General features: G+C 63.5%; 2 protein-coding genes across 2 annotated transcripts; one reads left to right on the forward strand and one right to left on the reverse strand.

Annotated features, from left to right (window-relative positions):
• Positions 1–7: 7 nt before the first annotated feature.
• KHSRP (KH-type splicing regulatory protein) lies at positions 8–16,368 on the reverse strand (the record flags this gene model as incomplete). The annotated part of the gene is given in 23 exon segments (XM_069882773.1): positions 8–102; positions 1,170–1,331; positions 1,435–1,512; positions 2,890–2,954; positions 2,956–3,088; positions 3,222–3,298; positions 3,300–3,311; positions 4,218–4,336; positions 5,227–5,387; positions 5,502–5,643; positions 5,730–5,830; positions 5,920–6,022; positions 6,099–6,197; positions 7,740–7,838; positions 7,925–8,096; positions 10,434–10,491; positions 12,066–12,137; positions 12,387–12,436; positions 12,908–12,947; positions 13,084–13,122; positions 13,229–13,325; positions 15,783–16,226; positions 16,300–16,368. Coding segments are annotated over 23 exon segments (2,487 nt in total), but the record flags the coding sequence as incomplete, so codon positions are not given.
• A 415-nt stretch (positions 16,369–16,783) lies between these two features.
• On the forward strand, positions 16,784–26,133 carry LOC138734950 (uncharacterized). Its single transcript, XM_069882774.1, has 4 exons — positions 16,784–16,834; positions 21,850–21,895; positions 23,252–25,200; positions 26,107–26,133. The coding sequence occupies exons 2-4, from the start codon at positions 21,862–21,864 to the stop codon at positions 26,131–26,133; spliced, it is 2,010 nt and encodes a 669-aa protein (XP_069738875.1). The 5' UTR covers positions 16,784–16,834; positions 21,850–21,861.
• The last annotated feature ends 684 nt before the right edge of the window (positions 26,134–26,817 follow it).

Raw genomic sequence — 26,817 nt, forward strand, 5'->3', positions numbered from 1 at the left:
GGGGTCTGGGGGGGGGGAAATGGGGGGGCCGCTCGTCCCGGCCGCTCGCCAAAAACAAAAGGGGGTGTTGGACGGGGGGGTTCACATTCGGATTCACTGAGCCTGGGGGGGGGGGAAATATTGGGGGGGGGGTAAAAAGGGGGGAAGGGGAAATAGGGGAAGAAAAAGGAGGGGGGGGAAGAGGGAGAAAAGGGGGGGGAGAGGGAGAAAAAGGGGGGGGGAAGAGGGAGAAAAAGGGGGGGGGAAGAGGGGGGGGAAAAGGGGGGGGAGAGGGAGAAAAAGGGGGGGGAGAGGGAGAAAAAGGGGAGGGGAGAGGGAGAAAAAGGGGGGGGAGAGGGAGAAAAAGGGGGGGGGAGAGGGAGAAAAAGGGGGGGGGAGAGGGAGAAAAAGGGGGGGAGAGGGAGAAAAAGGGGGGAGAGGAAGGAAAAGGGGGGGGAGGAAGGAAAAGGTGGGGGAGAGGAAGGAAAAGGGGGGGAGAGGAAGGAAAAAGGGGGTGCAAAAAAGCGTTAAGAGGGGAGCCACTCCTAGGGATTTTTGGGGGTGGGGGGGTCTAGGGGCGGGTTCCCATGGATAGGGAGAGTGTTCGGGGGTTCCCATAGATGGGGGGGGGGGGGTGTGTCCCAGATGGTCCCATAGATGGGGGAGGGGTCCAGGGGGGTCCCATGGATTTGGAGGGAGAGGGTGTGTGTCCCCCAGAGAGGCTCCCATAGGGTGCCGGTGGTGGGGGGATCCCATAGATGTGGGGGGGTCCCCATGGATATCAAGGGGGGATCCCAGAGTATGTGCGGGGGGGGTGTCATAGAGATTCCCATGGATTTCGGGGGGGGGGGAATCCTAGAGTTTCTCATGGATGGGAGGAGGGGGTCCCAGATGTTCCCATGGATGTTGGGGGGGGGGGGGGGTGCAGTGTCCCAGAGTTTCCAACAGATATCGGGGGGGGGTTCAGTGTTTCCCATGGATGTGGGGGGGGGGGACAGGTTTTCTCATGGATTGGGGGGGGTTGTCCCAGATTTTCCTACGGATGTGGGGGGTTGTCTCAGAGGTTCCCATGGCCCCCTGGGTGCTCCCAGGGTGTTGGTTTTGGGAGGGGGTGGGGGGTGGTCCTGGGAAGGTTTGGGGGTTCCTGGAGGGGTTTGGGGGTCCCCGAGGGGGTGGGGGGGGGGGTTTACCTGCTGTCCCTGCTGCGTGGGGGGGGGGCGCGGGCCCGGCAGCCCCCGGCGCTTGCCCGTAATAGGCCGCCTGTTGGCGGTAGTACTCAGCCCAGGCCGCGCTGTAGTCGGGTTGGGGGCCCGGGGGGGCTCCAGGGCCGCCCCCCGTCGCCACCTGGGCCGCTGGGAGGAAGAAGTGGGGGGGTCCGTGAGGGGCCTGGGGACCCCAGCCCCGCCCCGCACCCCAGAGAGTGAGAATTTGGGGAGGGGGGAGCGCGTGTCTTACCTTGTTTCTTGTAGTATTCCTCCCACGCCTTGGTGTAATCCTGCTGGGGGGGCGCCCCCGGCTGCTGCGGCTGTTGGCCTGGGGGGGGGGGGCAGGGGGCTTCAAATTGGGGGGCTGGGGGCTCCAGAGAGGGGTTTGGGGGCCGGGGGGTTCAAAGGAGGGGGACTGGGGGGTCCAGGGAGGGGCTCAGGTTCAGTTTGGGGGGCCCTGGGGACGGTCATGGGCAGTTCGGGGGTCCTTGCAGTCAGTTTGGGGGTCCGGGGGGGGGGCGCCATGGTCACTTGGGGGGGGTCAGGATCATTTTAGGGTTCTGGAGGGGAGTCGTGGTCAGTTTGGGGGTGCAGAGAGGGGTTATCAGGGTCAGTTTGGGGTCCCTGGAGCGGGCGTCAGGGTCAGTTTGGGGGTCCCAGCACTCAGTTTGGGGGTCGTGGGGGGGGTCAAGTCTAATTTGGGGGTCCCGGGGGGGGATCAGAGTCAGTTTGGAGGGTTCCTGTGGGGGGCATGGTCAGTTTTGGGGTTCAGAGGGGGGGTATCAGGGTCAGTTTGGGGGTCCCTGGGGGTGTCACAGTCAGTTTAGGGGTCCCAGCACCCAGCTTGGGGGGGGGTCCCGGTCAGTTTAGGGGTCCCAGCACTCAGCTTGGGGATCCTGGGAGGGGTCAAGTTTAATTTGGGGGTCCCTGGGGGGGGCGGTCAGGGTCAGTTTGGAGAGTTCCTGTGGGGGGCATGGTCAGTTTGGGGGTCCCTGCACTCAGTTTGGGGGTTCAGAGAGGAGGTATCAGGGTCAGTTTAGGGGTCCCAGCACTCAGCCTGGGGGTCCTGGGGGGGTCAAGTCTAATTTGGGGGTCCCTGGGGGTGGGGGGGGGCACGGTCAGTTTGGGAGGGGTCAGATCAGTTTGGGGGGGGTCCCGGCAGTCAAGTTTTGGGATCCTGGGGAAGTCAAGGTCACTTTTGGGGTCCCTGGTGGGGGGGAGGTTGGGGGGGGCCCAGGGTCAGTTTGAGAGTCCCTACAGTCAGTTTTGGGGTCCTGGAGGGGGGGGTCAGGGTCAGTTGGGAGAGTTCCTGTGGGGGGGCACGGTCAGTTTGGGAGGGGTCAGGGTCGGTTTGGGGGGGTCCCGGCAGTCAAGTTTTGGGATCCTGTGGAAGTCAAGGTCACTTTTGGGGTCCCTGGTGGGGGGGAGGTTGGGGGGGGCCCAGGGTCAGTTTGAAAGTCCCTACAGTCAGTTTTGGGGTCTTGTGGGGGGGTCAGGGTCAGTTTGAGAGTCCCTACAGTCAGTTTTGGGGTCTTGTGGGGGGGTCAGGGTCAGTTTGAGTGTCCCTACAATCAGTTTTGGGGTCTTGTGGGGGGGGTCACGGTCACCTTGGTGGGGGGAGCAGGGGGGGGTCAGGATGATTTTGGGGCTCCCTGGTGCCCTCTGAGCTCCTCACGGCGGGGGACCCCCCCCCCCAAAAACTCACCTATTTTCTTATAGTACTCCTCCCAGGCCTTGGTGTAGTCGGGCTGTCCGGCGGGGGGGGGGCTGGGGGGGCTCCCCCTGGACGGGGGGCGCGGCGGGGGCGGGGGGCTGCCCCGGCACGGGCCCCGGCGGCTGCTGGTAGTAGTGCGAGTAGTAGGCGGCCCAGGCGGCGTTGGGGTCCGCCGCCGCCGCCGCTTTGCCTGGGGGGGGCCCCAAAACCGCCAGCGTGAGGGGAGGGGGGCTCCGAAAATAAAAAAAAAAAAAAAAAACGGGGCGGACACCCCAAAAAAATAAAAGTTTGTAGAAGGAAAAGGGGGTGTTTCTGGTACTCACTGGGGTCGTGGGGCGCCGGCGGCTGCCACTGCGGGTAAGTGTTGCCCCAGCCCTGGGGGGGGTATTGGTGCGGGGGGGGGGGCGCCGGGGCTGCGGGACAGAGGGTTAGGGGGGGTCGCGGCACCCCAAAACCCCCCTTATGTCATATAGAGCCCCCCCAAAACCCCCTACGGGTCATAAGAAACCACCCTGTGCCTCAAAGAACTCTGTCCCCCCCACCACCCTTGAACCCCCCCCAACATAAAAACATCCCCCCAGACTCAAATTGCCCCCCCCAAACACCCCCTGCACCCCAAAAAACACCCCCTTGAACATCAAAGAACCCCCTGCACCCCCCAAATCCCCTCTACACCCCAACCCCCCTGCCAGAAAAGACCCCTCGCAGACCCAAACTGCACCCCCAACCCCCCCTCCATGGTCCCCAAACCCCCCTCGCACCCCAACCCCCTGGTGTAAAAGCCCCCCCCAGCCCTAAAGCGCCCCCCAACACCCTCTGCACCCCAAAGACCCCCCCCCTGCACCCCCAAAGAACCCCCCTGCACCCCCCAAATCCCCTCTATATCCTAAAGTCCCCCCCACATCCCAAAGACCCACAATGTACCCCAAAGAACCCCCCCACACCCCTAAACCCTCCAGCACCCTCAAGACACCCCCCCATGCCCCAAACTGTCCCCCCCAAACCCCAAGGTGGCCCCCCTGCACTCCAAGCCCCTGTAAATGCCCCCCCCCGCTTCAAACTGCCCCCCAAAACCCCCCATAAATGCCCCCCAGCTTCAAACTGCCCCCTGCACCCCCCCATAAATGCCCCCCCCCCAAGTTTCAAACTGCTCCCTCAAACCCTCCTGGACCCCCAAACTATTCCCTACCCCCTGAATGCCCCCCCCAAACTATCCCCCACACCCCACACTGCACCCTGAAACCCCCCTGCCCCCCAAACACCCACTGTGAGCCCCCCAAATTGCTTCCCCCCCCCCAAAAAAAATGCCCCCCACTCACTGCGGGGGGGCGCCGGGGGGGCCCTGGTTGAAGGGCCCCGGGTTGAAGGGCCCCATGGGGCCCGCGGGTCCTGGGGGGCCCCCCGGCCCCGGTCCCGGCCCCACGGGGCAGAGCGGGCCCTGCGGAGAGTGGGGGGGTCACTTGGGGGGGGGTTCGGGGGGCAATTTGGGGTGTGGGGGGGCAGTTTGGGAGGGATTCGGGGGGCAATTTGGGGTGGGGGGGCAGTTTGGGAGGGATTTGGGGGGCAATTTGGGGTGTGAGAGGGGGATTCAGGGGGTGGGGGGCAGTTTGGGGGGGATTCAGGGGCATGAGGGGGTTATTTGGGGGTCAGGGGGGGCATTTTGGGGGGCGGTTTGGGTTCTCTTGGAGACAAGAAAGCACTTCGGGTTGCAGAGGGGACGCTTTGGGGCAGTGGGGTCATTTTGGGGGTGCAGGGAGACTTTTAGGGTGCCCCGGCCCCCCTAAATCTCAATTTTCTCCTCAATGACCTTGGCGTGGTTGATTCTTTGGGGCAGTTTTGGGTGCGAGGGAGCAGTTTGGGGTATAAAAAGAGTGTTTTGGGGTGCAGGTAGAAGGTTTGGGGTGCAGGGCAGGGTTTTGAGGTGCAGAGGGGGGTTTTGGGGTGCCCTGGCCCCCCCAAATCTCAATTTTCTCCTTAATGACCTTGGCGTGGTCGATTCTTTGGGGCAGTTTTGGGTGCGAGAGAGCAGTTTGGGGTATAAAAGGGGCGGTTTGGGGTGCGGGTAGGAAGTTTGGGGCACAGAGGAGGGGCACAAAGGGGGGGTTTGGGGTGCAGGGGGGATTTTGGGGCGCCCTGGTCCCCCGAAACCTCAATTTTCCCCTCAATGAGCTTGGCTTGGTTAATTCTTTGGGGCGGTTTTGGGTGCGAGGGGGCAGTTTGGAGCACAACGGGGGCATTTCGAGGGGCAGGGGGGAAGTTTGGAGCGCAGCGAGAGGATTTGGGGTGCAGGGAGAGGATTCAGGGTGCCCCGTTCCTCCCCCCCCAAACCTCGATTTTCTCCTCGATGAGCTGCTTGGCGTGGTCGATCTGTTGCGGGGAGCCTCGGATGACGAAGAGCTTGAAGTTGGGGTCCCCGTTGGGGGGCAGCTGGCGGGAGATCTCGACGAAGGCCCCCGTCTGCTGGTTGATGGCCTTGACGTTCTCCCCGCCTGCGAGGAGGTTTTTTGGGGGGGGGGGGGCAGCGCCAGGGGAAGGGGTTTTGGGGGATTTTGAGGGGTGGGGGCTCTGGGTTGTGTCGTTTATTTATTTTTTGGGGTGCTCACCTCTGCCGATGACCAACCCGCATTTATGGGTGGGGATGGAGAAGGTCATTTCACCCCCGGGGGGGCCCCAAGTGCCCGCACCCCTCCCGCGCCCCCGCCCCCCAGGAGGCATCCCCGGTCCCGGGGGGCCGGGGGGGCCGCTCTGCGGGGGGAAGGGAGGCGTCAGGGGAGGGGGGGGGGAGGCCGTCACCCCCTTTTCGGGGCGCCCCGCCGCGGCCCCCCCCCTACCCGCAGGCTCTGCAGGAGGTCGTTGATGATGCGGGCGGCGTGCTCGCAGCGTTCGGGGGGGCCCATGATGTGAGCGATTTTCTCCGGCCCCGTCCCGTCATCTACATCAACAAAACATATTTAAGACTTGGGGGGGGGGCACCCCAAATCCTCTCCCCCCATTTAAATTAAAACTAGGCCCCCCTCAAACCTTGTTTAAACTGTATTCGCACGCCGGCGTCGTTCTGGATCTTCTTAATCATCTCCCCGCTGCGGCCGATAACGACGCCGACCGAATGCCGCGGCACCGGCACCTGAAGTGGGGGTCAGGAGGAAGTTGGGGGGCCCCCAGGGGGTGATTTTGGGGGTGCTGGGAGGGGAGGAACTCACATCGATGCCGCCGCCGAGGCGAGAACCGTATTCGTTGCGGTCACCGAAGCCGCCCTGGTCGCGCTCCCGCAGGATGTCCAGCACCATCTCGCAGGCTTGCTGCGAGATTTTGGGGGGCGGGGGGGTTATTTGGGGGGGCTAGGGGGTTATTTGGGGGGCTGGGAAGGTGATTCAGGGTGACTCAGCACGCAGAAGGTTGATTTGGGAGCACAGGGGGCAATTGGGGGGGCAGTTTAGGGGGCGGGAAGGGGTTTGGGGGGCAATCCAGGGGGTTTGGGGGGCAATTCAGGGGGTTTGGGGGGCAGAAAGGTGGTTTGGAGGAGGTTTGGGGGGCAGGAGGGTGGGTTTGGGGTGTTTTTGGGGCAATTGGGGTGGGTTTGGGAGGCAGGAAGGTGTTTTGGGGGCAGTTTGGGGTGCAGGAGGGTGGGTTTGGGGTGTTTTGGGGGCAGTTGGGGTGGGTTTGGGGTGTTTTTGGGGCCAATTGGGGTGGGTTTGGGGTGCAGGAGGGTGGGTTTGGGGTGTTCTGGGGGAAGTTGGGGTGGGTTTTGGGTGCAGGAGGGTGGGTTTAGAGTGTTTTTGGGGCAATTGGGGTGGGTTTGGGGTGTTTTGGGGGCAGTTGGGGTGGGTTTGGGGTGTTTTGGGGCAATTGGGGGTGGGTTTGGGGTGCAGGAAGGTGGGTTTGGGGTGTTTTGAGGGCAGTTGGGGTGGAGTTGGGGTGTTATGGGGCCAACTGGGGTGGGTTTGGGGTGCAGGAGGGTGGGTTTGGGGTGTTTTGGAGGCAGTTGGGGTGGGGTTGGGGTGCAGGAAGGTGGGTTTGGGGTGTTTTGAGGGCAGTTGGGGTGGAGTTGGGGTGTTATGGGGCCAACTGGGGTGGGTTTGGGGTGCAGGAGGGTGGGTTTGGGGTGTTTTGGGGGCAGTTGGGGTGGGGTTGGGGTGCAGGAGGGTGGGTTTGAGGGCAATTGAGGGAGTTTGGGGTGCAGGAAGGTGGGTTTGGGGTGTTTTGGGGGCAGTTGGGGTGGGTTTGGGGTACAGGAGAGTGGGTTTGGGGTGTTTTGGGGGCAGTCGGGTTGGGTTTGGGGTACAGGAGGGTGGGTTTGGGGTGTTTTGGGGGCAGTTGGGGTGGGTTTGGGGTGCAGGAGGGTGGGTTTGGGGTGGTCTGGGGGCAATTGAGGTGGGTTTGGGGTGTTCTGGAGGCAGTTGGGGTGTGTTTGGGGTGCAGGAGGGTGGGTTTGGGGTGTTTTGGGGGCAGTTGGGGTGGGTTTGGGCTACAGGAGAGTGGGTTTGGGGTGTTTTGGGGGCAGTCGGGGTGGGTTTGGGGTGCAGGAGGGTGGGTTTGGGGTGTTTTGGGGGCAGTTGGGGTGGGTTTGGGGTGCAGGAGAGTGGGTTTGGGGTGTTTTGGGGGCAGTCGGGGTGGGTTTGGGGTGCAGGAGGGTGGGTTTGGGGTGTTCTGGGGGCAGTTGGGGTGGGTTTGGGGTGTTCTGGGGCAATTGGGGGTGGGTTTGGGGTGCATTTGTGTTGCAGGGGGAGTTAGCACATCAGGGGTCAGTTTGGGGGGGCCGGGGGACAGTTGTGGGGCACGGTGGGGGTCAGTTTTGAGGCACAGGAGAGGTTTTTGGGGTGCAAGATTTTAGGGGGGCTCACCTGGACCTTGTAGGGGTCCCCGATAATCCGCAGGGGCTTGTCCACATTGGTGTTTTGGGACCCATCCTGGATCAGGATCATCTTCACCCCTGCTCGTTCCTAGAAAACGAGGCGAGTTTGAGGAGGTGGAAGGGGGGGGGCACCCCAAAAAGGGGGGGGGGTTAAGGGTGCGGGTTTTGGGGTACCTGGAGCTGTTTGATGGTCTCGCCGCCCTTGCCGATGACGAGCCCGGCTTTGCCGGCCGGGATCATGATCTCCTGCACTGTCCCGTTCTGGCCGTTGGCGTTGTCGTGGAACTGCCCCGGCGGCCCCCCCCGCCCCCGCGACACGATGTCGTCCAGCAGCACCTTGGCCTTCCTGGGGTTTGGGGGGGTGTTAGGGGGGGTCACGGTGAGGGTTTGGGGGGGCTACGGGAGAGGTTGAGGAGGTTTAGGGGGCCTACAGGGGAACTGGAGGGGGCTACGAGGACATTAGAAGGCATACAGGATGGTTTGGGGGGACTATGAGAATGTTTGGGGGGGCTACAAGAGAATTTGAGGAAGCTACAAGAACATTTGAAGGAATACAGGATGGTTTGGGGGGGGCTACAAGAATGTCTGGGGGGGCTACAAGAATGTTTGGCGGGGCTACAAAAGAATTTGAGGGAGCTACAAGGACATTTGAAGGAATACAAAATGGTTTGGGGGGGGCTACAAGAATGTCTGGGGGGGCTACAAGAATGTTTGGCGGGGCTACAAAAGAATTTGAGGGAGCTACAAGGACATTTGAAGGAATACAGGATGGTTTGGGGGGGCTATAAGAATGTTTGGAGGGGCTACAAGAGAATTTGAGAGCGCTACAAGGACATTTGAAGGAACACAGGATGGTTTGGGGGGGCTACAAGAATGTCTGGGGGGGCTACAAGAATGTTTGGCGGGGCTACAAGAGAATTTGAGGGAGCTACAAGGACATTTGAAGGAATACAGGATGGTTTGGGGGGGCTATGAGAATGTTTGGGGGGGCTACAAGAGAATTTGAGGAAGCTACAAGGACATTTGAAGGCATACGGGATGGTTGGGGGGGCTACAAGAACATTTGAATGTATACAGGATGGTTTGGGGGGGCTATGAGAATGTTTGGGGGGGCTACAAGAGAATTTGAGGGAGCTACAAGGACATTTGAAGGTATACGGGATGGTTTGGGGGGGCTATGAGAATGTCTGGGGGGGCTACAAGAGAATTTGAGGGAGCTACAAGGACATTTGAAGGAATACAGAATGGTTTGGGGGGGCTATGAGAATGTTTGGGGGGGCTACAAGAGAATTTGAGAGAGCTACAAGGACATTTGAAGGCATACGGGATGGTTGGGGGGGCTGTAAGAATGTTTGGGGGGCTACAAGAGAATTTAAGGGAGCTACAAGGACATTTGAAGGAATAGAGAATGGTTTGGGGGGGCTATGAGAATGTTTGGGGGGGCTACAAGAAAATTTGAGGGAGCTACAAGGACATTTGAAGGTATACGGGATGGTTTGGGGGGGCTATGAGAATGTCTGGGGGGGCTACAAGAGAATTTGAGGGAGCTACAAGGACATTTGAAGGAATACAGAATGGTTTGGGGGGGCTATGAGAATGTTTGGGGGGGCTACAAGAGAATTTGAGGGAGCTACAAGGACATTTGAAGGCATACAGGATGATTTGGGGGGGCTACAAGAATGTCTGGGGGGGCTACAAGAGAATTTGAGGGAGCTACAAGGACATTTGAAGGAATACAGAATGGTTTGGGGGGGCTACAAGAATGTTTGGGGGGGCTACAAGAGAATTTGAGGGAGCTACAAGGACATTTGAAGGAATACAGGATGGTTTGGGGGGGCTATGAGAATGTTTGGGGGGGCTACAAGAGAATTTAAGGGAGCTACAAGGACATTTGAAGGAATAGAGAATGGTTTGGGGGGGCTATGAGAAGGTTTGGGGGGGCTACAAGAGAATTTGAGGAAGCTACAAGGACATTTGAAGGAATACAAGATGGTTTGGGGGGGCTATGAGAATATTGGGGGGGCTACAGGAGATTTGGGGGGGCTACGGAGGAATTTGAAGACATACAAAATGGTTTGGGGGGGCTGCAGGGGAATTTGAGGGGGCTCTGAGGACATTTGAAGGTATACAGGATGGTTGCGGGGGGCTATGAGAACGTTTTGGGGGGTACACGGGATTTGAAGGCATACAGGATGGTTTGGGGGGGCTATTAGAACGTTTTGGGGGGCTACATGGGATTTGAAGGCATACAGGATGGTTTGGGGGGGCTGCGAGAATGTTTTGGGGGGACTATAGGAGATTTTGGGGGGGCTACATGGGATTTGAAGGCATACAGCATGTTTTGGGGGTTTATAAGGATGTTTGGGGGGGGCTACAGGGGATTTGGGGGAGCTACAAGGACATTGGAAGGCATACAGGATGGTTTGGGGGGGCAACAGGGGATTTGGGGGGCCTACAGGGGATTTGGGAAGTGATTTTGGGGGGCTTGGGAGGGGTTGTGGGGGGACCATGGGGGGTTTGGGGGGGCTACAGGGGATTTGGGGGGCTATAGGTGGCCTGGGGAGGGGTTTAGGGGGAGCTATAGGGGGGTTCAAGATGGTTTGGGGGGGGCACGGCAGGGTTTGGGGGGGGCTATAGGGGTTTTGGGGGGTCATGGGGGGAGTTTTGGGGGGGTCCTACTCACTGCACGGCCTCGGGGGACCCCGTGAGGGAGACGCTGCGCTCCGGCAGCCCGCCACTGTCTGCGGGGAAAAAGGGGGGGTCAGGGGGGGCCTGAACCCCCAAAACGGGGACCTGGACCCCCCCAGGGGAGAAACAGGGGCGGCCCTGAACCCCAAAACTGGGGCCTGACCCCCTCCCGGGGAGAAACGGGGGGCCCTGAACCCCAAAATGGGGGCCTGAACCCCCCGAAGGGGAGAAACTGGGGGGCCCTGAACCCCCAAACAGGGTCCGACCCCCCCAGAGAGAGAAACTGGGGGGCTCTGAACCCCCAAACAGGGTCTGACCCCCCCAGAGAGAGAAACTGGGGGGCCCTGAACCCCCAAACAGGGTCGGACCCCCCCCAGAGGGAGAAACTGGGGGGGCCTGAACCCCCAAACAGGGACCACCCCCCCAGAGGGAGGAATGGGGGGGCCTGACCCCCCCTCAACTCAGGAAAGTGGAGACTGGGACCCCAGAATTAACCCCCCCTTAATTAGATTAACCCCCCTTAATTAAGTTAACCCCCCCTTAATTAAGTTAACCCCCCCTTAATTAGATACCCTCCCTGACATAGGCAAGTGGGGGCTTGGACCCCAGAATTAATACCCCCCCCCAATTAGATTAAACCCCACTAATTAGATTAACCTCTTCTTAATTAGATTAAACCCCCCTTAATTAAACCTGATAATTAAGTCAACCACCTTAACTTCCCCTTAATCAGTTCAAACCCCCCTAATTAGATTCCCCCATTAACTACATTCTTCAATTAAACTACCCCCCAACTAATTGCACCCCCCCATAATTAGATTAACCCCCTAATTACATTAACCCCCAAATTAAATTATATATACTCTAAATTACCCCAACCAGATTAAACCCCTTAATTAACTTCACCAAACTGATTATCCCCTAATTACACCCTCTAATTAACTATATAAACTCACTCAAACTAAATCCCCTAAATTAATTACTACCCCCAATTATATTTCACCCCAAAATTAGATTGTTCCCTACAATTAATTACACCCCCCAACTCAATTAAGCCTAATTAATCCCCAATAACATCCCCAATTAAATTACCTTTCCAATTACGTGCTCTTAATTAGATTAACTCTCAATTAATTGCACCCAGAATTAACCCCCCACAATTAAGCACCCCCCCTCAAATTAACACCACCCCTAATTAAACTACCCTGAATTAACCTCAACTAACTACCTAATTACCCCTAATTAGTGAATTATCATCAACTTATCAACTAATTAACTCCCCACACCCCAGAAGGGGAGACCAGGACCCCCCAGAGGGGCTGGAGATCATTGAACCCCCCCCAATTTTTTGGGGGTGAGGAAATTGGGGTGCCCTGGGGGGGGGGAAATTGGGGTCCCCGGGGCGGGGGGGTGGATGTTGGGGTCCCCCCAGATCGGGGATGTGGGGGAAATAGGGGTCCCCAGAGAGGGGGGTCAGATATTGGGGTCCCCCTCAGCCCTTGGAGAGGGGAGATTGGGGTCCCTGGGGGTGGGGGGTGGGGTCAGATATTGGGGTCCCCCCCAGCCCTCGGAGTGGGGAAATTGGGGTTCCCAGGGAGGTCGGATCTTGGGGTTCCCCCCCTCATACCTGGTGAGATCTGCACTTTGCACCCCGAGTCCTGCTGGATCTTGTTGATCTGCTCCCCCCCGCGCCCGATGACTGAGGGGGGGGGGGGAAAAGCAACATTTGGGGGGGCTGCACCCCAAAACAACCCTCCCTGCACCCTGAAACACCCCTCTCACACCCCAAAACACCCCCCTGCACCCCAAAACACCCCCCTTCTGCCCCAAAACAAGCCCCTCTGCGCCCCAAATCCCTTCTTCAGCCCCACCCCCACCCCCGAACCCCCCCGCACCCCAAAATACACCCCCCTGCACCCCAAAATCCCTTCTCCCCCCCCCCACTCACTCAGTCCCACCATGCCGTCGGGGACCCGGTACTCCTCTGTCACCGTTGACCTGTGTGACACGGGGCGGGGGTTCAGGGCACCCCAAAACCTCTCTGCGCCCCCCCCCCCATATGCCCCTGCACCCCCAAACCCCCTCCAGGACCCCCAAACTCCTCTGCCCACCCCACCCCCCAAACCCCTCTCAGGATTCCTGACCTCCCCCCCCCAAGCCCCTCAAATTCCCCTTGCACCCCCAAACTGCCCCTGTACCTCCCCAAGCCCCCCCCAGGATTCCTGACCTCCCCCCAGCCCCCCAAATTCCCCTTGCACCCCCAAACCTCCCCAGAATCCCTGACCCCCTCCCCGCCACAGCCCCCCAAATTCCCCTTGCACCCCCAAACCTCCCCAAGATCCCCCAAGATCCTTCACCACCCCTAGCCCCCCAAATTCCCCTTGCCCCCCCCAAACTGCCCCTGCACCCCCAAACCCCCCTCAGGATCCCTGATGCCCCCCCACATTCCCCTTGCCCCCCCAAACTCACCGGGGCGGGGGGTGGATGGGTCCCAGCTGGCTCGGCAGCGCTGGGGGGGGAACCGAACCCCGTTATGGGGTGTAGACCCCTCCTCCAGCCCCCCCAAACCCCCCCAGCACCCCAACATCCCCCTCCTCGGCCCCCCCAAACCCCCCCAGCCCCCCAAAACCCCCCTTGGTACTCACAGTCTCCCTGTGTCGCCAGCTTTTTGCTCTCAGGCTGATCTGGGGGGGGTGGGGGGTGGGGAAGCATCGTTAGGGGCTCCCCCAAACGCACTTGCTGGGTTTGGGGGTGCCCCCCCCCTCGATTTTGGGGTTCCCCCCCCCTTACCGCCGTCCTCCAGCTGCCGTTTCTGCCCCCCGAAGCCGAAGTCGGGGGGCGCGTTGTTCACCGTCGTGCCCGCGTCCCCCCCAATCTTTGCTGCTATCTGAAAAAATGGGAAGAGGGGGTGTCCAGGGGGGACCCCAAAAACGGGGACCCCCCCCATAGTGCCACGGGGGGCACCCCAAAACCTCCCCAAGGGCTCCACCCCCCCCCAAATCACAAGCGGGCCCCAACCTCCCCCTCGCAGCCCCCCTAAATCACAAGGGGACCCCAAAATCTCCCCTTGGGTCCTAAACGAGGGGACCCTAAAAACCCATCAAGACCCCCCCTCCCAAATCACAAGGGAACCCCAAAAACTCATCAAGGCTCCTCCGGAATCACAGGGGACCCCAAAAAAGCCCATGGTCTCTCTCAAATCACAAGGGGATCCTCAAATCTCCCCATGGGCCTCAAACTGGGGGGACCCCAAAACCCCCCTGAATCACAGGACCCCCCCAAAAGCACTCGATGAGCCCCAAACCCCAATCAGGACCCCCCAAAAACCTCCTCAGGAGACCCATAGCGTCATGGGGGCCCCCCAAAACCCCTCAATGAACCCCAAACCCCCTCGATGAGCCCCAAACCCCAACCGGGGCCCCCCAAAACACCTCGATGAGCCCCAAACCCCAACCAGGTCCCCCCCAAACCTCCCCAGGAGTATCACAGCGTCGCGGGGCCCCCCCAAAAACCCCTCGATGAGCCCCAAATCACAGCAAGGCCCCCCAAAATCACATCCACCAACCCCTCCCCATAGCAGGGTCCCCCAAAATCCCCTCATGAGCCCCACTGGGTCACGGAGGCCCCCCCAAAACCTCTCTATGAGCCCCAAACCACAGCAGGGCCCCCCCAAAATCCCATCCATCAACACCGCCCCATAGCAAGGTCCCCCAAAATCCCCTCATGAGCCCCACTGGGTCACAGAGGCCCCCCCAAAACCTCTCTATGAGCCCCAAACCACAGCAGGGCCCCCCAAATTCACATCCTTCAGCCCCAAAGCACAGCAGGGGCCCCCCCAAAACTCCCTCACAAGCCCCTTAGTGTCTTAGTGCCCCCCCAAAACCCCTTCCTGAGCCCCACAGGGACATAGAGGGCCCCCCAAAGCCTCCCTTTGAGCCCCAAACCACAGCACCTCCCCCCAAAACCCCTGAGCCATAGGGGAGCCCCCCCAAAATCCCATCCTTCAGCCTCACAGCACAGCGAGGGCCCCCCCAAAACCTCCTTCTGAGTCCCAGAAGGTCACAGGGCCCCCCCGAATTCCCTCTATGAGCTCCTCACCACAGCAGAAGCCCCCCAGTAAGCTGCCCCCGCCCCCAAATCCAAACCAGAACCCCCCAAAAAGAGAAGGACACCCCCCAACCACTCTAAGACCCCCACTACCTGTATAGAACCCCCAAATAAGAAAGGACCCCCCCAAAAACCATTCCAATAGCCCCCCTCACCAGCAAAGAGGCGCCTCAATAAACCAAGACACCCCAAAACTACTCTAGGAGCACCCCAAATAGAAAAAAGCCCCCCCCAATCACTCCAAGACCCCCATTACCCGTACAGATCCCTCAAATAAGAGGAGAGCCCCCCAAAACCATTCCAATAGCCACCCCAACCAGCAAAGGGGCCCCTCAATAAGCCAGGAGCCCCCCCAAAACCACTCCAGGAGCCCCTCAAAAAGAGGAGGACCCCCCCCAACCACTCCAGGACCCCCACTACCTGTATAGACCCCCCAAATAAGAGGAGATTCCCCCAAAACCATTCCAATAGCCCCCCCTCCACTAGCAAAGGGACCCCTCAATAAGCCAGGACCCCCCAAAACGACTCCAGGAGCCCCCCTAATAAACCACTCCAGGACCCCCACTACCTGCATAGAACCCCCAAATAAGACGAGAGCCCCCCAAAACCATTCCAATACCACCTCCACCAGTAAAAAAGGCCCCTCAATAAGTCAAGACCCCCCCCAAACCACTCTAGGAGCACTCCAAAAAGAAAATGACCCCCCCAAACCACTCCAGGACCCCCCCTACCTGTATAGAGCCCCCAAATAAAAAGGGAACCCCTCAAAACCATTCCAACAGCTCCTTCCACCAGCAACGGGGCCCCAAATAAGAGGGGAGCCTCCCCCAACCACTCCAGGAGCCCCCCAAAAAGAGAAGAATCCCCCCCAACCACTCCAGGAGCCCCCCAAAAAGAGAAGAACCACCCCCAACCACTCCAGGGACCCCACTAGGTGTATAGAACCCCCAAATAAGAGGGTTAAAGGGGAATGGAAGGGGGGTTAAAGGGGGGGGTTTAAATAGGAACGGGGGGGGGGTGTTAAAGGGGAACGGGGGGGGGGGTTAAAGGGGAACGGGGGGGGGGTTAAAGGGGAACGGGGAGGGGGGTTAAGGGGGAACGGGGAGGAGGGGTTAAGGGGCATTCGGGGGTTAAGGGGACTTGGGGGGGCGGGACCTTACCGGGGGCGGGGTGGAGGGGAAGGGGACAGGGGGACCCCGGCTGCTCCTCCTCCCGCCCTCCCCGCCCCCCCCCTCACCTGCCGGGCTCGCTGCACCGCGTCGGCGAAGGCGTCTTTGCGGATGGCGCCGCCCGCCGACCCGCCGCCGCCTCCTCCTCCTCCTCCTCCGCCTCCTCCTCCTCCTCCCGCAGGCGGCGGCCCCGCGGCGCCCCCACCCCCCCCCGCCGCCGCCGCCGCCTCCACCACCTCCTCCTCCTGCTGCTGCTGCTCCTCCTCCCGCTGGCCCCCCCCCGGCGGAGGCGCTGGGGGCGGCGGGGGGGGCCCCTCCGGGCGGCCCGGCGGCGGCGGGAGGCGGCCCGGCGGGGCTGAACTCGGACATGGCGGCGGGACCGACCAGGCCGCGCTGCTCGCCGCGCGCGGGGCACGCTGGGAGCGCGGGGGGGGGCCAATGGCGAGAGAGGGGGGCGGGGCCCGAGGCGGGAGGAGGCCAATGGGAGGGGAGGACGGCGGGAAGGGGCGGGGCTAGGGGAGGGCGGCGGCCAATGGGGAGAGAGGGGGCGGGAGGAGAGGGGGGTGACGGGCAGAGAGCGGCGGCCAATGGGGAGAGAGGGCGGGAAGAAAGGGGGCGGGGCCAGAGCGGTGATTGACAGAGAATAAAGGCCATTAGGGAGAAAGGGCGGGAAGAAGGGGCGGGGCCGGAGCGGTGATTGGCAGGGAATAACAGCCAATGGGGAGAGAGGGCGGGAAGAAAGGGGCGGGGCCAGGACCTGATTGGCAGCCAATGAGGAGTGAGGGCGGGAAGAAAGGGGCGGGCCCAGAGCGGTGATTGGCGGCCAATGGGTAGAAAGGGCGAGGGGAAGTGGGCGTGGCTAGCGGGTGATTGACAGGGAACAACAGCAAATGGGTTCTGAGGGCGGGAAGAAAGGGGCGTGGCCAGGAGGTGACTGGCAGCCAATAGGCTGTGAGGGCGGGAAGAAAGGGGCGGGCAGAGGTGTGCCGTGTCTGGCTGGAGGGGGCGTGGTCACTTGGAGGGGGCGTGGTCACCGATAGGGGGCGTGGCCACTCGTAGGGGGCGTGGCCAGACGCGGTGTCGTCGGCTCGGGCGGCTCCGGAGCAGCGACAGCAACGGGGTGAGGTGGGGGGATTATGGGGCTGGGGGGCGATGGGGGCTCTGTGGGTTCTGTGGGGTGATAGGGGGCTCTATGGGGTGATGGAGCTGGGGGGCTCTATGGGGTGATAGGGCTGGGGGGCGATGGGGGGCTCTGTGGGGGCTGGGGGGCGATGGGGGGCTCTATGGGGTCTGTGGGGCTGTGGGGCGATGGGGGGCTCTATGGGGTCTGGGGGGCGATGGGGAGCTCTATGGGGTGATGGGGCTGGGGGGCGATGGGGGGCTCTATGGGGTCTGTGGGGCTATGGGGGGCTCTATGGGGTCTGGGGGGCGATGGGGGGCTCTATGGGGTCTGTGGGGCTATGGGGGGCTCTATGGGGTCTGGGGGGCGATGGGGGGCTCTATGGGGTCTGTGGGGCTATGGGGGGCTCTATGGGGTCTGGGGGGCGATGGGGGGCTCTATGGGGTGATGGGGCTGGGGGACGATGGGGGGCTCTATGGGGTCTGTGGGGCTATGGGGGGCTCTATGGGGTCTGGGGGGCGATGGGGGGCTCTATGGGGTCTGTGGGGCTATGGGGGGCTCTATGGGGTCTGGGGGGCGATGGGGGGCTCTATGGGGTCTGTGGGGCTGTGGGGCGATGGGGGGCTCTATGGGGTCTGGGGGGCGATGGGGGGCTCTATGGGGTGATGGGGCTGGGGGGCGATGGGGGGCTCTATGGGGTCTGTGGGGCAATGGGGGGCTCTATGGGGTGATGGGGCTGGGGGATGATGGGGGGCTCTTGGGGTCTGTGGGGTGATGGGGGGGATAGGGGGCTCTATGGGGTCTGGGGGGCGATGGGGCGATGGGGGACTCCATGGGGTCTGTGGGGTGATGGGGCTGGGGGGCGATGGGGGGCTCTATGGGGTAATGAGGATGGGGGGTGATGGGGGGCTCTGTGGGGTCTGTGGGGCGATGGGGGGCTCTATGGGGTGATATGAGGTCTTTGGGGCCCACAGCACTGTGGGGTGATGGAGCTGTGGGGCGATGGGGGACTCTATGGGGTCCGTGGGGCGATGTGGGGGCTCTGTGGGGTCTGTGGGGCTGGGGGGCAATGGGGCTGTGGGGCGTGGGGGGCTGTGGAGCCACGGAGTGACGTGGGGTGACGTGGGGTGATGGGGCCGTGAGTCTGTGGGGTCTGTGGGGCGATGGAGCTGTGGGGCCGTGGGGCGGTGTGGGGTGCAAGGCTGTGGGGTCCGTGGGGGTCTGTGGGGCTGCAGGCCGTGGGGCGATGTGGGTTCTGTGCATTCTGTGGGGGCTGTGGGGGCTGTGGGCTGTGGGGGCTGTGGGATGTGGGGCTGTGGGATGTGGGATATGGGGCTGTGGGTTATGGGGCTGTGGGATGTGGGGTGTGGGATATGTGGCTGTGGGATGTGGGGTGTGGGATAGGGGGCTGTGGGATATGGGATATGGGGCTGTGGGGTGTGGGATGTGGGTCTGTGGGATATGGGGCTGTGGGATGTGGGCTGTGGGATATGGGCTGTGGGATGTGGGGCTGTGGGATGTGGGGTGTGGGATGTGGGGTGTGGGATGTGGGGCTGTGGGATGTGGGGTGTGGGATGTGGGGTGTGGGATGTGGGGCTGTGGGATAGGGGCTGTGGGATGTGGGGCTGTGGGATGTGGGGCTGTGGGATATGGGATGTGGGGCTGTGGGATATGTGGCTGTGGGATGTGGGATGTGGGGCTGTGGGATATGGGATATGGGGCTGTGGGATGTGGGGCTGTGGGATGTGGGGCTGTGGGATGTGGGGCTGTGGGATGTGGGGTGTGGGATATGGGGCTGTGGGATAGGGGCCGTGGGCTGTGGAGTGTGGGGCTGTGGGATGTGGGGTTGTGGGGCTGTGGGGTGTGGGATAGGGGGCTGTGGGGTGTGGGATGTGGGGCTGTGGGGCTGTAGGATATGGGGCTGTGGGGTTGTGGGGCGTGGGGTGTGGGGGTGTGGGATATGGGGATGTGGGTCTGTGGGATATGGGTCTGTGGGATATGGGTCTGTGGGATGTGGGGCCGTGGGCTGTGGGATGTGGGGCCGTGGGCTGTGGGATATGGGGCCGTGGGGTGTGGGACAGGGGGCCGTGGGGCTGTGGGGCTGTGGGCTGTGGGGCTGTGGGGTGTGGGGTATGGGATATGGGATATGGGGCTGTGGGGTGTGGGGTGTGGGGCTGTGGGATATGGGGCTGTGGGGTGTGGGCTGTGGGGCTGGGGGGCTGTGGGGTGTGGGGCTATGGGATGTGGGTGTGGGATATGGGTCTGTGGGATATGGGTTTGTGGGATGTGGGGCTGTGGGATATGGGGTGTGGGATATGGGGCTGTGGGGTGTGGGGTGTGGGGATATGGGGCTGTGGGGTGTGGGGTGTGGGATGTGGGGCTGTGGGGCTGTAGGATATGGGGCTGTGGGGCTGTGGGCTGTGGGGGTGTGGGATATGGGGCTGTGGGGCTGTGGGCTGTGGGTCTGCGGGGTGTGGGGCTGTGGGGCTGTAGGATATGAGGCTGTGGGGCTGTAGGATATGAGGCTGTGGGGTGTGGGGCTGTGGGATATGGGGCTGTGGGGTGTGGGCTGTGGGGTGTGGGATATGGGGCGTGGGCTGTGGGGTGTGGGGATATGGGGCTGTGGGCTGTGGGGTGTGGGCTGTGGGGTGTGGGGCTCGGCGGGTCCCGCTGCGCCGTGGGGCGTGGGAGCCGCGTGGCTCCCTGATCGTTTCCAGCTGCAGCGCGGGGGCTCCGCAGGGGGAGCGACACCGCCCCACGGCCACCCCACGGCCGCCCCACAGCTGCCCCACAACCCATAGCTGCCCCACACCGCCCCACGGCCACCCCACGGCCCGTAGCTGCCCCACGGCCACCCCACACTGCCCCACGGCTGCCCCACGGCCCATAGCTGCCCCACGGCTGCCCCACGGCCGCCCCACAGCCCACAGCTGCCCCACACCAGCCCTATAGTTGCCCCCCAGCAGCCCCCCAGCCGCCCCACTGCACCTCACCGCCCCATAGCTGCCCCACGGCTGCCCCACACCACCCCACGGCCACCCCATAGTGGCTCCACAGCCGCCCCAGTGCACCTCACCGCCCCATAGCTGCCCCCCATCTGCCCCACGGCCGCAGCCCCCGCACCCCCCCAGCCTGGGACCCTCACTGGGCCCTACGCTGCGAGCCCCCAGCTGCCCCCCAACCGCCCCCGTCACCCCTCAGCTGCCCCCCAACTGCCCCTGTCACCCCCCCAGCTGCCCCCCAACCGCCCCCGTCACCCCTCAGCTGCCCCCCAACTGCCCCATCACCCCTCAGCTGCCCCCCAGCTGCCCCTGTCACCCCCCCCAGCTGCCCCCCAACTGCCCCTGTCACCCCCCCAGCTGCCCCCCAACCGCCCCCGTCACCCCTCAGCTGCCCCCCAGCTGCCCCTGTCACCCCCCAGCTGCCCCCCAACTGCCCCCGTCACCCCCCAGCTGCCCCCCAGCTGCCCCCGTCACCCCCCAGCTGCCCCCATCACCCCCCAGCTGCCCCCCAGCTGCCCCATCACCCATCAGCTGCCCCTCAGCTGCCCCCCAACTGCCCCCATCACGCCACAGCTGCCCCCCAACTGCCCCCATCACCCCCCAGCTGCCCCCCAGCTGCCCCCATCATGCCACAGCTGCCCCCCAACTGCCCCCATCACCCCCCAACTGCCCCCATCACCCCCCAGCTGCCCCCCAGCTGCCCCCCAACTGCCCCCATCACTCCCCAGCTGCCCCCCAACTGCCCCCATCACCCCCCAGCTGCCCCCCATCACCCCCCAGCTGCCCCCATCACCCCCCAGCTGCCCCTGTCACCCCCCAGCTGCCCCCCAACTGCCCCCATCACCCCCCAGCTGCCCCCCAACTGCCCCCAACTGCCCCCTCGTCCCCCCAGCTGCCCCCCAACTGCCCCCATCACCCCTCAGCTGCCCCTCAGCTGCCCCCCAACTGCCCCCATCACCCCCCAGCTGCCCCCCAACTGCCCCATCACCCCCCAGCTGCCCCCCAACTGCCCCCAACTGCCCCCTCGTCCCCCCAGCTGCCACCCAACTGCCCCCATCACCCCTCAGCTGCCCCTCAGCTGCCCCCCAACTGCCCCCATCACCCCCCAGCTGCCCCCCAACTGCCCCATCACCCCCCAGCTGCCCCCCAACTGCCCCATCACCCCTCAGCTGCCCCCCAACTGCCCCCAACTGCCCCCTCGTCCCCCCAGCTGCCACCCAACTGCCCCCATCACCCCTCAGCTGCCCCTCAGCTGCCCCCCAACTGCCCCCATCACCCCCCAGCTGCCCCCCAACTGCCCCATCACCCCCCAGCTGCCCCCCAACTGCCCCATCACCCCTCAGCTGCCCCCCAACTGCCCCCAACTGCCCCCTCGTCCCCCCAGCTGCCACCCAACTGCCCCCATCACCCCTCAGCTGCCCCTCAGCTGCCCCCCAACTGCCCCCATCACCCCCCAGCTGCCCCCCAACTGCCCCATCACCCCCCAGCTGCCCCCCAACTGCCCCATCACCCCTCAGCTGCCACTCAGCTGCCCCCCAACTGCCCCCATCACGCCACAGCTGCCCCCCAACTGCCCCCGTCACCCCTCAGCTGCCACTCAGCTGCCCCCATCACCCCCCAGCTGCCCCCCTCACCCCTCAGTTGCCCTCCAGCTGCCCCCCAACTGCCCTGTCACCCCTCAGCTGCCACTCAGCTGCCCCCCAACTGCCCCCATCACCCCCCAGCTGCCCCCCAACTGCCCCATCACCCTTCAGCTGCCCCTCAGCTGCCCCCCAACTGCCCCCATCACCCCCCAGCTGCCCCCCAGCTGCCCCCCTCACCCCTCAGTTGCCCCCCAGCTGCCCCCCAACTGCCCTGTCACCCCGCAGCTGCCTCTCAACTGCCCCCCAACTGCCCCCATCACCCCCCTAGCTGCCCCCTAACTGCCCCCTCACCCCTCCAGCTGCCCCTCCTGTCCCCCCGGGGTGCTGGGGGGGGTTCTGTCGTGCCCCCCCTGACCCGCGTCCCCCCCAGCCCGGGGCGGCCATGGCCCAGGTGCTGCCCACGGACACCCTGCCAGGTGAGTCTGGGGGGGCCCTGGTCCCATGGGGGGGGGGGTCCCATGGGGGGAGGTCCTTGGGGTCCCATGGGGTGTCCCTGGTCCTATAGGAGTTGGGATTCCCATGTTAGGGGGTCCCTGGGTCCCATGGTGGGGGGGGGGTCTCTGGTCCCCTTAGGGGTTGGAGGTACTGGGGGGGGTCTCATATAGGGTCCCTAGCACCTATAGGAGCTGGGGTCCCAATGGAGGAGATTGTATAGAGGGTCCCTGGTCCCTTAGAGGTTGGAGGTGCTGGGTGGGGGGTCTCATAGAGGGTCTCTGGCACCTATAGGGGCTGGGGTCCCTATGGAGAGGACCCTATAGAGGGTCCCTGGTCCCTTAGGGGTTGGAGGTCCTGGGGGGGGGTCCCATAGAGGGTCCCTGGCACCTATAGGGGCTGGAGTCCCAATGGAGGGGATCCTATAGAGGGTCCCTGGTCCCTTAGGGGTTGGAGGTCCTTGGGGGGGTCCCATAGAGGGTCCCTGGTCCCTATAGGGGCTGGGGTCCCAATGGAGAGGATCTTATAGAGGGTCCCTGGTCCCTTAGGGGCTGGGGTCCCAATGGAGGGGATTCTATAGAGGGTCTCTGGTCCCTTAGGGGTTGGAGGTCCTGGGTGGGGGGTCCCATAGAGGGTCTCTGGTCCCTTAGGGGCTGGGGTCCCATTGGAGAGGATCCTATAGAGGGTCCCTGGTCCCTTAGGGGTTGGAGGTTCTCGGGGGGGGTCCCATAGAGGGTCCCTGGTCCCTATAGGGGCTGGGGTCCCAATGGAGGGGGTCCTGTGGAGGGTCTCTGGTCCCTTAGGAGTTGGAGGTTCTCAGGAGGGTCCCATAGAGGGTCCGTGGTCCCCATAGGGGCTGTGGGTCCTAATGGAGAGGATCTTATGGAGGGTCCCTGGTCCCTTAGGGGCTGGGGTCCCAATGGAGGGGATTCTATAGAGGGTCTCTGGTCCCTTAGGGGTTGGAGGTCCTGGGTGGGGGGTCTCATAGAGGGTCCCTGGCACCTATAGGGGCTGGAGTCCCAATGGAGAAGATCCTATAGAGGGTCCCTGGTCCCTTAGGGGTTGGAGGTCCTGGTGGGGGTCCCATAGAGGGTTCCTGGTCCCTATAGGGGCTGGGGTCCTAATGGAGAGGATCTTATGGAGAGTCCCTGGTCCCTTAGGGGCTGGGGTCCCAATGGAGGGGATTCTATAGAGGGTCCCTGGTCCCTTAGGGGTTGGAGGTCCTGGGTGGGGGGTCTCATAGAGGGTCCCTGGTCCCTATAGGGGCTGTGGGTCCCGGGGGGGGGTCCCAGTGGGTCTGTGGGTGCCGACGGTTGTCGCGAGGGGCTGTGTGGGCGCAGGGCGGGGGCCGGGCTCGGCGCGCTATTCCCCGGAGACGGCGTACGGCTTCCGCCTGGACCTGGGCTTCCTGGGCTACGTGGAGGCCATCGAGCAGGGCCTGACGCTGCGGCGCGTGCCCCTGAGCCGCCGGCGCCACCGCGCGTCCTGGGCCGCCCAGCACCCCCCGCCCCACGGCGAGAGGGCCCCGCGGCGCAGCCTGGACGACCAGGGAGCCATCCCAGCGATGGGATCGAGGGCATCGATGGGGTCACTGACGCCAACGGTGGGATCGGTGACACCAACGATGGGATCAACGACATCGATGGGATCGGTGACGCCAACGATGGAGTCGGTGACGCCAACGATGGAGTCAGTGACGCCAACGAAGGGAGCGGCGATGCCAACGATGGGATCGGTGACGCCAACGATGGGATCAATGACATCGATGGGGTCACTGACGTCAACGATGGAATTGGTGACGCCAACAATGGAGTCGGTGACGCCAACAAAGGGATCGGTGGCGCCAACGATGGAGTCAGTGATGCCAATGATGGAGTCGGTGGCGCCAGCGATGGGATCAATGACACCAATGGGGTTGGTGACACCAACAATGGGGTCACTGACGCCAATAATGGGATCGGTGACGCCAATGATGGAGTCAGTGATGCCAATGATGGAATCGGTGGTGCCAGCGATGGGATCAATGACACCAATGGGGTCAGTGACGCCAACAATGGAGTCGGTGACGCCAATGATGGGATCAGTGACACCAAAAATGGCATCAATGACACCAATGGGGTCGGTGACGCCAATGAAGGGATCAATGACGCCAACGATGGGATCAGTGACACCAACAATGGGATCAATGACATCGATGGGGTCGGTGACACCAATGATGGGGTCACCGATGCCAATAATGGGATCGGTGATGCCAACGATGGAGTCGGTGACGCCAACGAAGGGATCGGTGACACCAACAATGGAATCAGTGATGTCAACGATGGGATCAATGACGCCAACGATGAGATTGGTGACGCCAGGGATGGGATCAATGACACCGATGGTGTCGGCGACGCCGACGATGGCCCCGGGGCCAGCGCCGGCCCCGCGGATGCCAGCGCCGGGCTCGCCGGTGACCCCGCTGGAGCCGGCGCTGCCGCCGTCGTGGCCGCTGCGGGCGGTGCGGGAGCAGATGGCGGCGGCGCTGGGGCGGCTGCGGGAGCTGGAGGAGCAGGCGCGGGCGCTGCCGGAGCTGCGCCGGAGCCTGGAGCGGCTGCAGGAGGAGAAGCGGTTGCTCCTGGCCCGGCTGCGGCGCGGGGACGGCTGCCGATGCCGATGTCGCTGCGGCTGCCCCTGCGGATGCCACCGGCTCGGTGGCTCCGGCACCGATGGCAGCTCCGGCATCAGCTCCGGCACCGATGGCGGCTCCGGCATCGGCTCCGGCACCGATGGTGGCTCCAGTATTGGCTCCGGCACCGATGGCGCCTCCAGCATTGGCTTTGGCACCGATGGCAGCTCCGGCATCAGCTCCGGCACCGATGGCGGCTCCGGCATCGGCTCCGGCACCGATGGTGGCTCCAGTATTGGCTTCGGCACCGATGGCGGCTCCGGCACCGATGGTGGCTCCGGCATCGGCTCCGGCACCGATGGTGGCTCCAGCATTGGCTTCGGCACCGATGGCGCCTCCAGCATTGGCTTTGGCACCGATGGCGGCTCCGGCATCAGCTCCGGCACCGATGGCGCCTCCGGCATCAGCTCCAGCGTCTCCGCCATCGATTCCGGCACCGGCACCAGTGTCAGCTCTGGCATCGCCGGCACCGGCTCCGACACCGGCTCCGGCATCTCCGTATCTGGCTCCGGCATCAGCTCTGGTGCCACCACCAACCCCCTGGATCCGGCTCCGGTATCGGCTCCGGTGTCCCTAGACCCGGGTCGGGTGTCCCCGGCGCTGCCACCGGGAACTTGGGGGGCACGGGGGACACTGGGGGGGTCACTGAGAGACTTGGGGGGGCACAGGGAGATGGGGGGACTTGGGGGGCACAGGGGAGATGGGGGGACTTGGGGGGCACAGGGGAGATGGGGGGACTTGGGGGTCACTGAGAGACTTGGGGGGCACAGGGGGAAGGGGGGACTTGGGGGGCACAGAGAGATGGGGGGTGCAGGGGGAAGGAGGAGGATTTGGGGGTCACTGAAAGATGGGGGGGACTTGAGGGGCACAGGGGAGATGGGGGGGACTTGGGGGGCACTGAGAGACTTGGGGGGCACAGAGAGATGGGGGGACTTGGGCGTCACAAGGGAGATGGGGGGACTTGGGGGCACAGGGGGAAGGGGGAACTTGGGGGGCGCAGGGGAGATGGGGGGACTTGGGGGGCACTGAGAGACTTGGGGGGCACAGAGAGATGGGGGGTGCAGGGGGAAGGGGGAGGATTTGGGGGTCACTGAGGGATGGGGGGACTTGGGGGTCACTGAGAGACTTGGGGGCGCAGGGGAAGGGGGAGGATTTGGGGGTCACTGAGAGATGGGGGGGACTGGGGGGTCGCGGGGGGAAGGAGGGGGGAACTTGGGGGGCACAGAGAGACATGGGGGACTTGGGGGGCACTGAGAGACTTGGGGGTCACAAGGGAGATGGGGGGACTTGGGGGGCACAGGGGGAGGGGGGGAACTTGGGGGGCACAGGGGGGACCTGGGGGGCACAGAGGGAAGGGGGGGGACTTGGGGGTCACAAACAGGCTGGGAAAGGGGGGACCTGGGGGGCAATGAGGAGAAAATGGGGCCCGGGGGTGGGGGTGGGAGGGGGACAGGGGCTCCTTGCACACGCGTGTGCGACACACGTGGGCTTTTCCCCCCCCCTCCCCCCCCTCCCCCCCCCCCCCAGACTCGCCGGGGCCGTGACGTCCCGTGACGTCCCGTGATGCTGAACACCCCCCCCCCCCCCAATAACAGCAGCTCCGTGACCCACGGCCCGGGGGGTCCCCGGGGGGGGTCCAGGGGGTCCCGGGGGGGGAAAGAAAGAGCCGGGACGGGTGGAAAAAAAATAAATAGTGTGTATTTAGCGTGTGCCGAGAGCCGGGGGGCTGCGGGGAGGGAGGGACCCCCCCGGAGGGACACCCCCCCCCCCCCCGCAAAGGCCACTTGTGGGGCGCATTCACAGTTTTTGGTTTAAAAAAAGATGGGGACACGCGACACGGGGACACACGGGACATGGGGACATGTGACACGGGGACATGTGACACAGGGACACGCATGACACGGGGACATGTGACACAGGGACATGTGACACGGGGACACGCGTGACACGGGGACATGTGACACGGGGACATGTGACACGGGGACATGTGACACGGGGACACGCGTGACACGGGGACATGTGACACGGGGACATGTGACACGGGGACGTGACACAGGGACATGTGACACAGGGACATGTGACACGGGGACACGCGTGACATGGGGACATGTGACACGGGGACACGCGTGACACGGGGACATGTGACACGGGGACAGACAGCAGGACATGGGGACACATGGGGACATGGCAGGACATGGGGACACACGTGACATGGGAACACGTGACACGGGGACAGAC

The sequence above is a fragment of the Phaenicophaeus curvirostris genome, unplaced genomic scaffold, assembly GCF_032191515.1.
Source record: "Phaenicophaeus curvirostris isolate KB17595 unplaced genomic scaffold, BPBGC_Pcur_1.0 scaffold_330, whole genome shotgun sequence".
NCBI classification, from domain to species: domain Eukaryota; kingdom Metazoa; phylum Chordata; class Aves; order Cuculiformes; family Cuculidae; genus Phaenicophaeus; species Phaenicophaeus curvirostris.

Excerpts from the sequence above, each read along its gene's own strand:
- LOC138734950 (XM_069882774.1), top strand. The coding sequence starts at position 21,862 with ATGGCCCAGGTGCTGCCCACGGACACCCTGCCAG. Across the intron at positions 21,896-23,251 it reads GCCCACGGACACCCTGCCAG|GGCGGGGGCCGGGCTCGGCG; the intron begins GTGAGTCTGGGG and ends GTGTGGGCGCAG. Across the intron at positions 25,201-26,106 it reads TGCCACCGGGAACTTGGGGG|ACTCGCCGGGGCCGTGACGT; the intron begins GCACGGGGGACA and ends CCCCCCCCCCAG.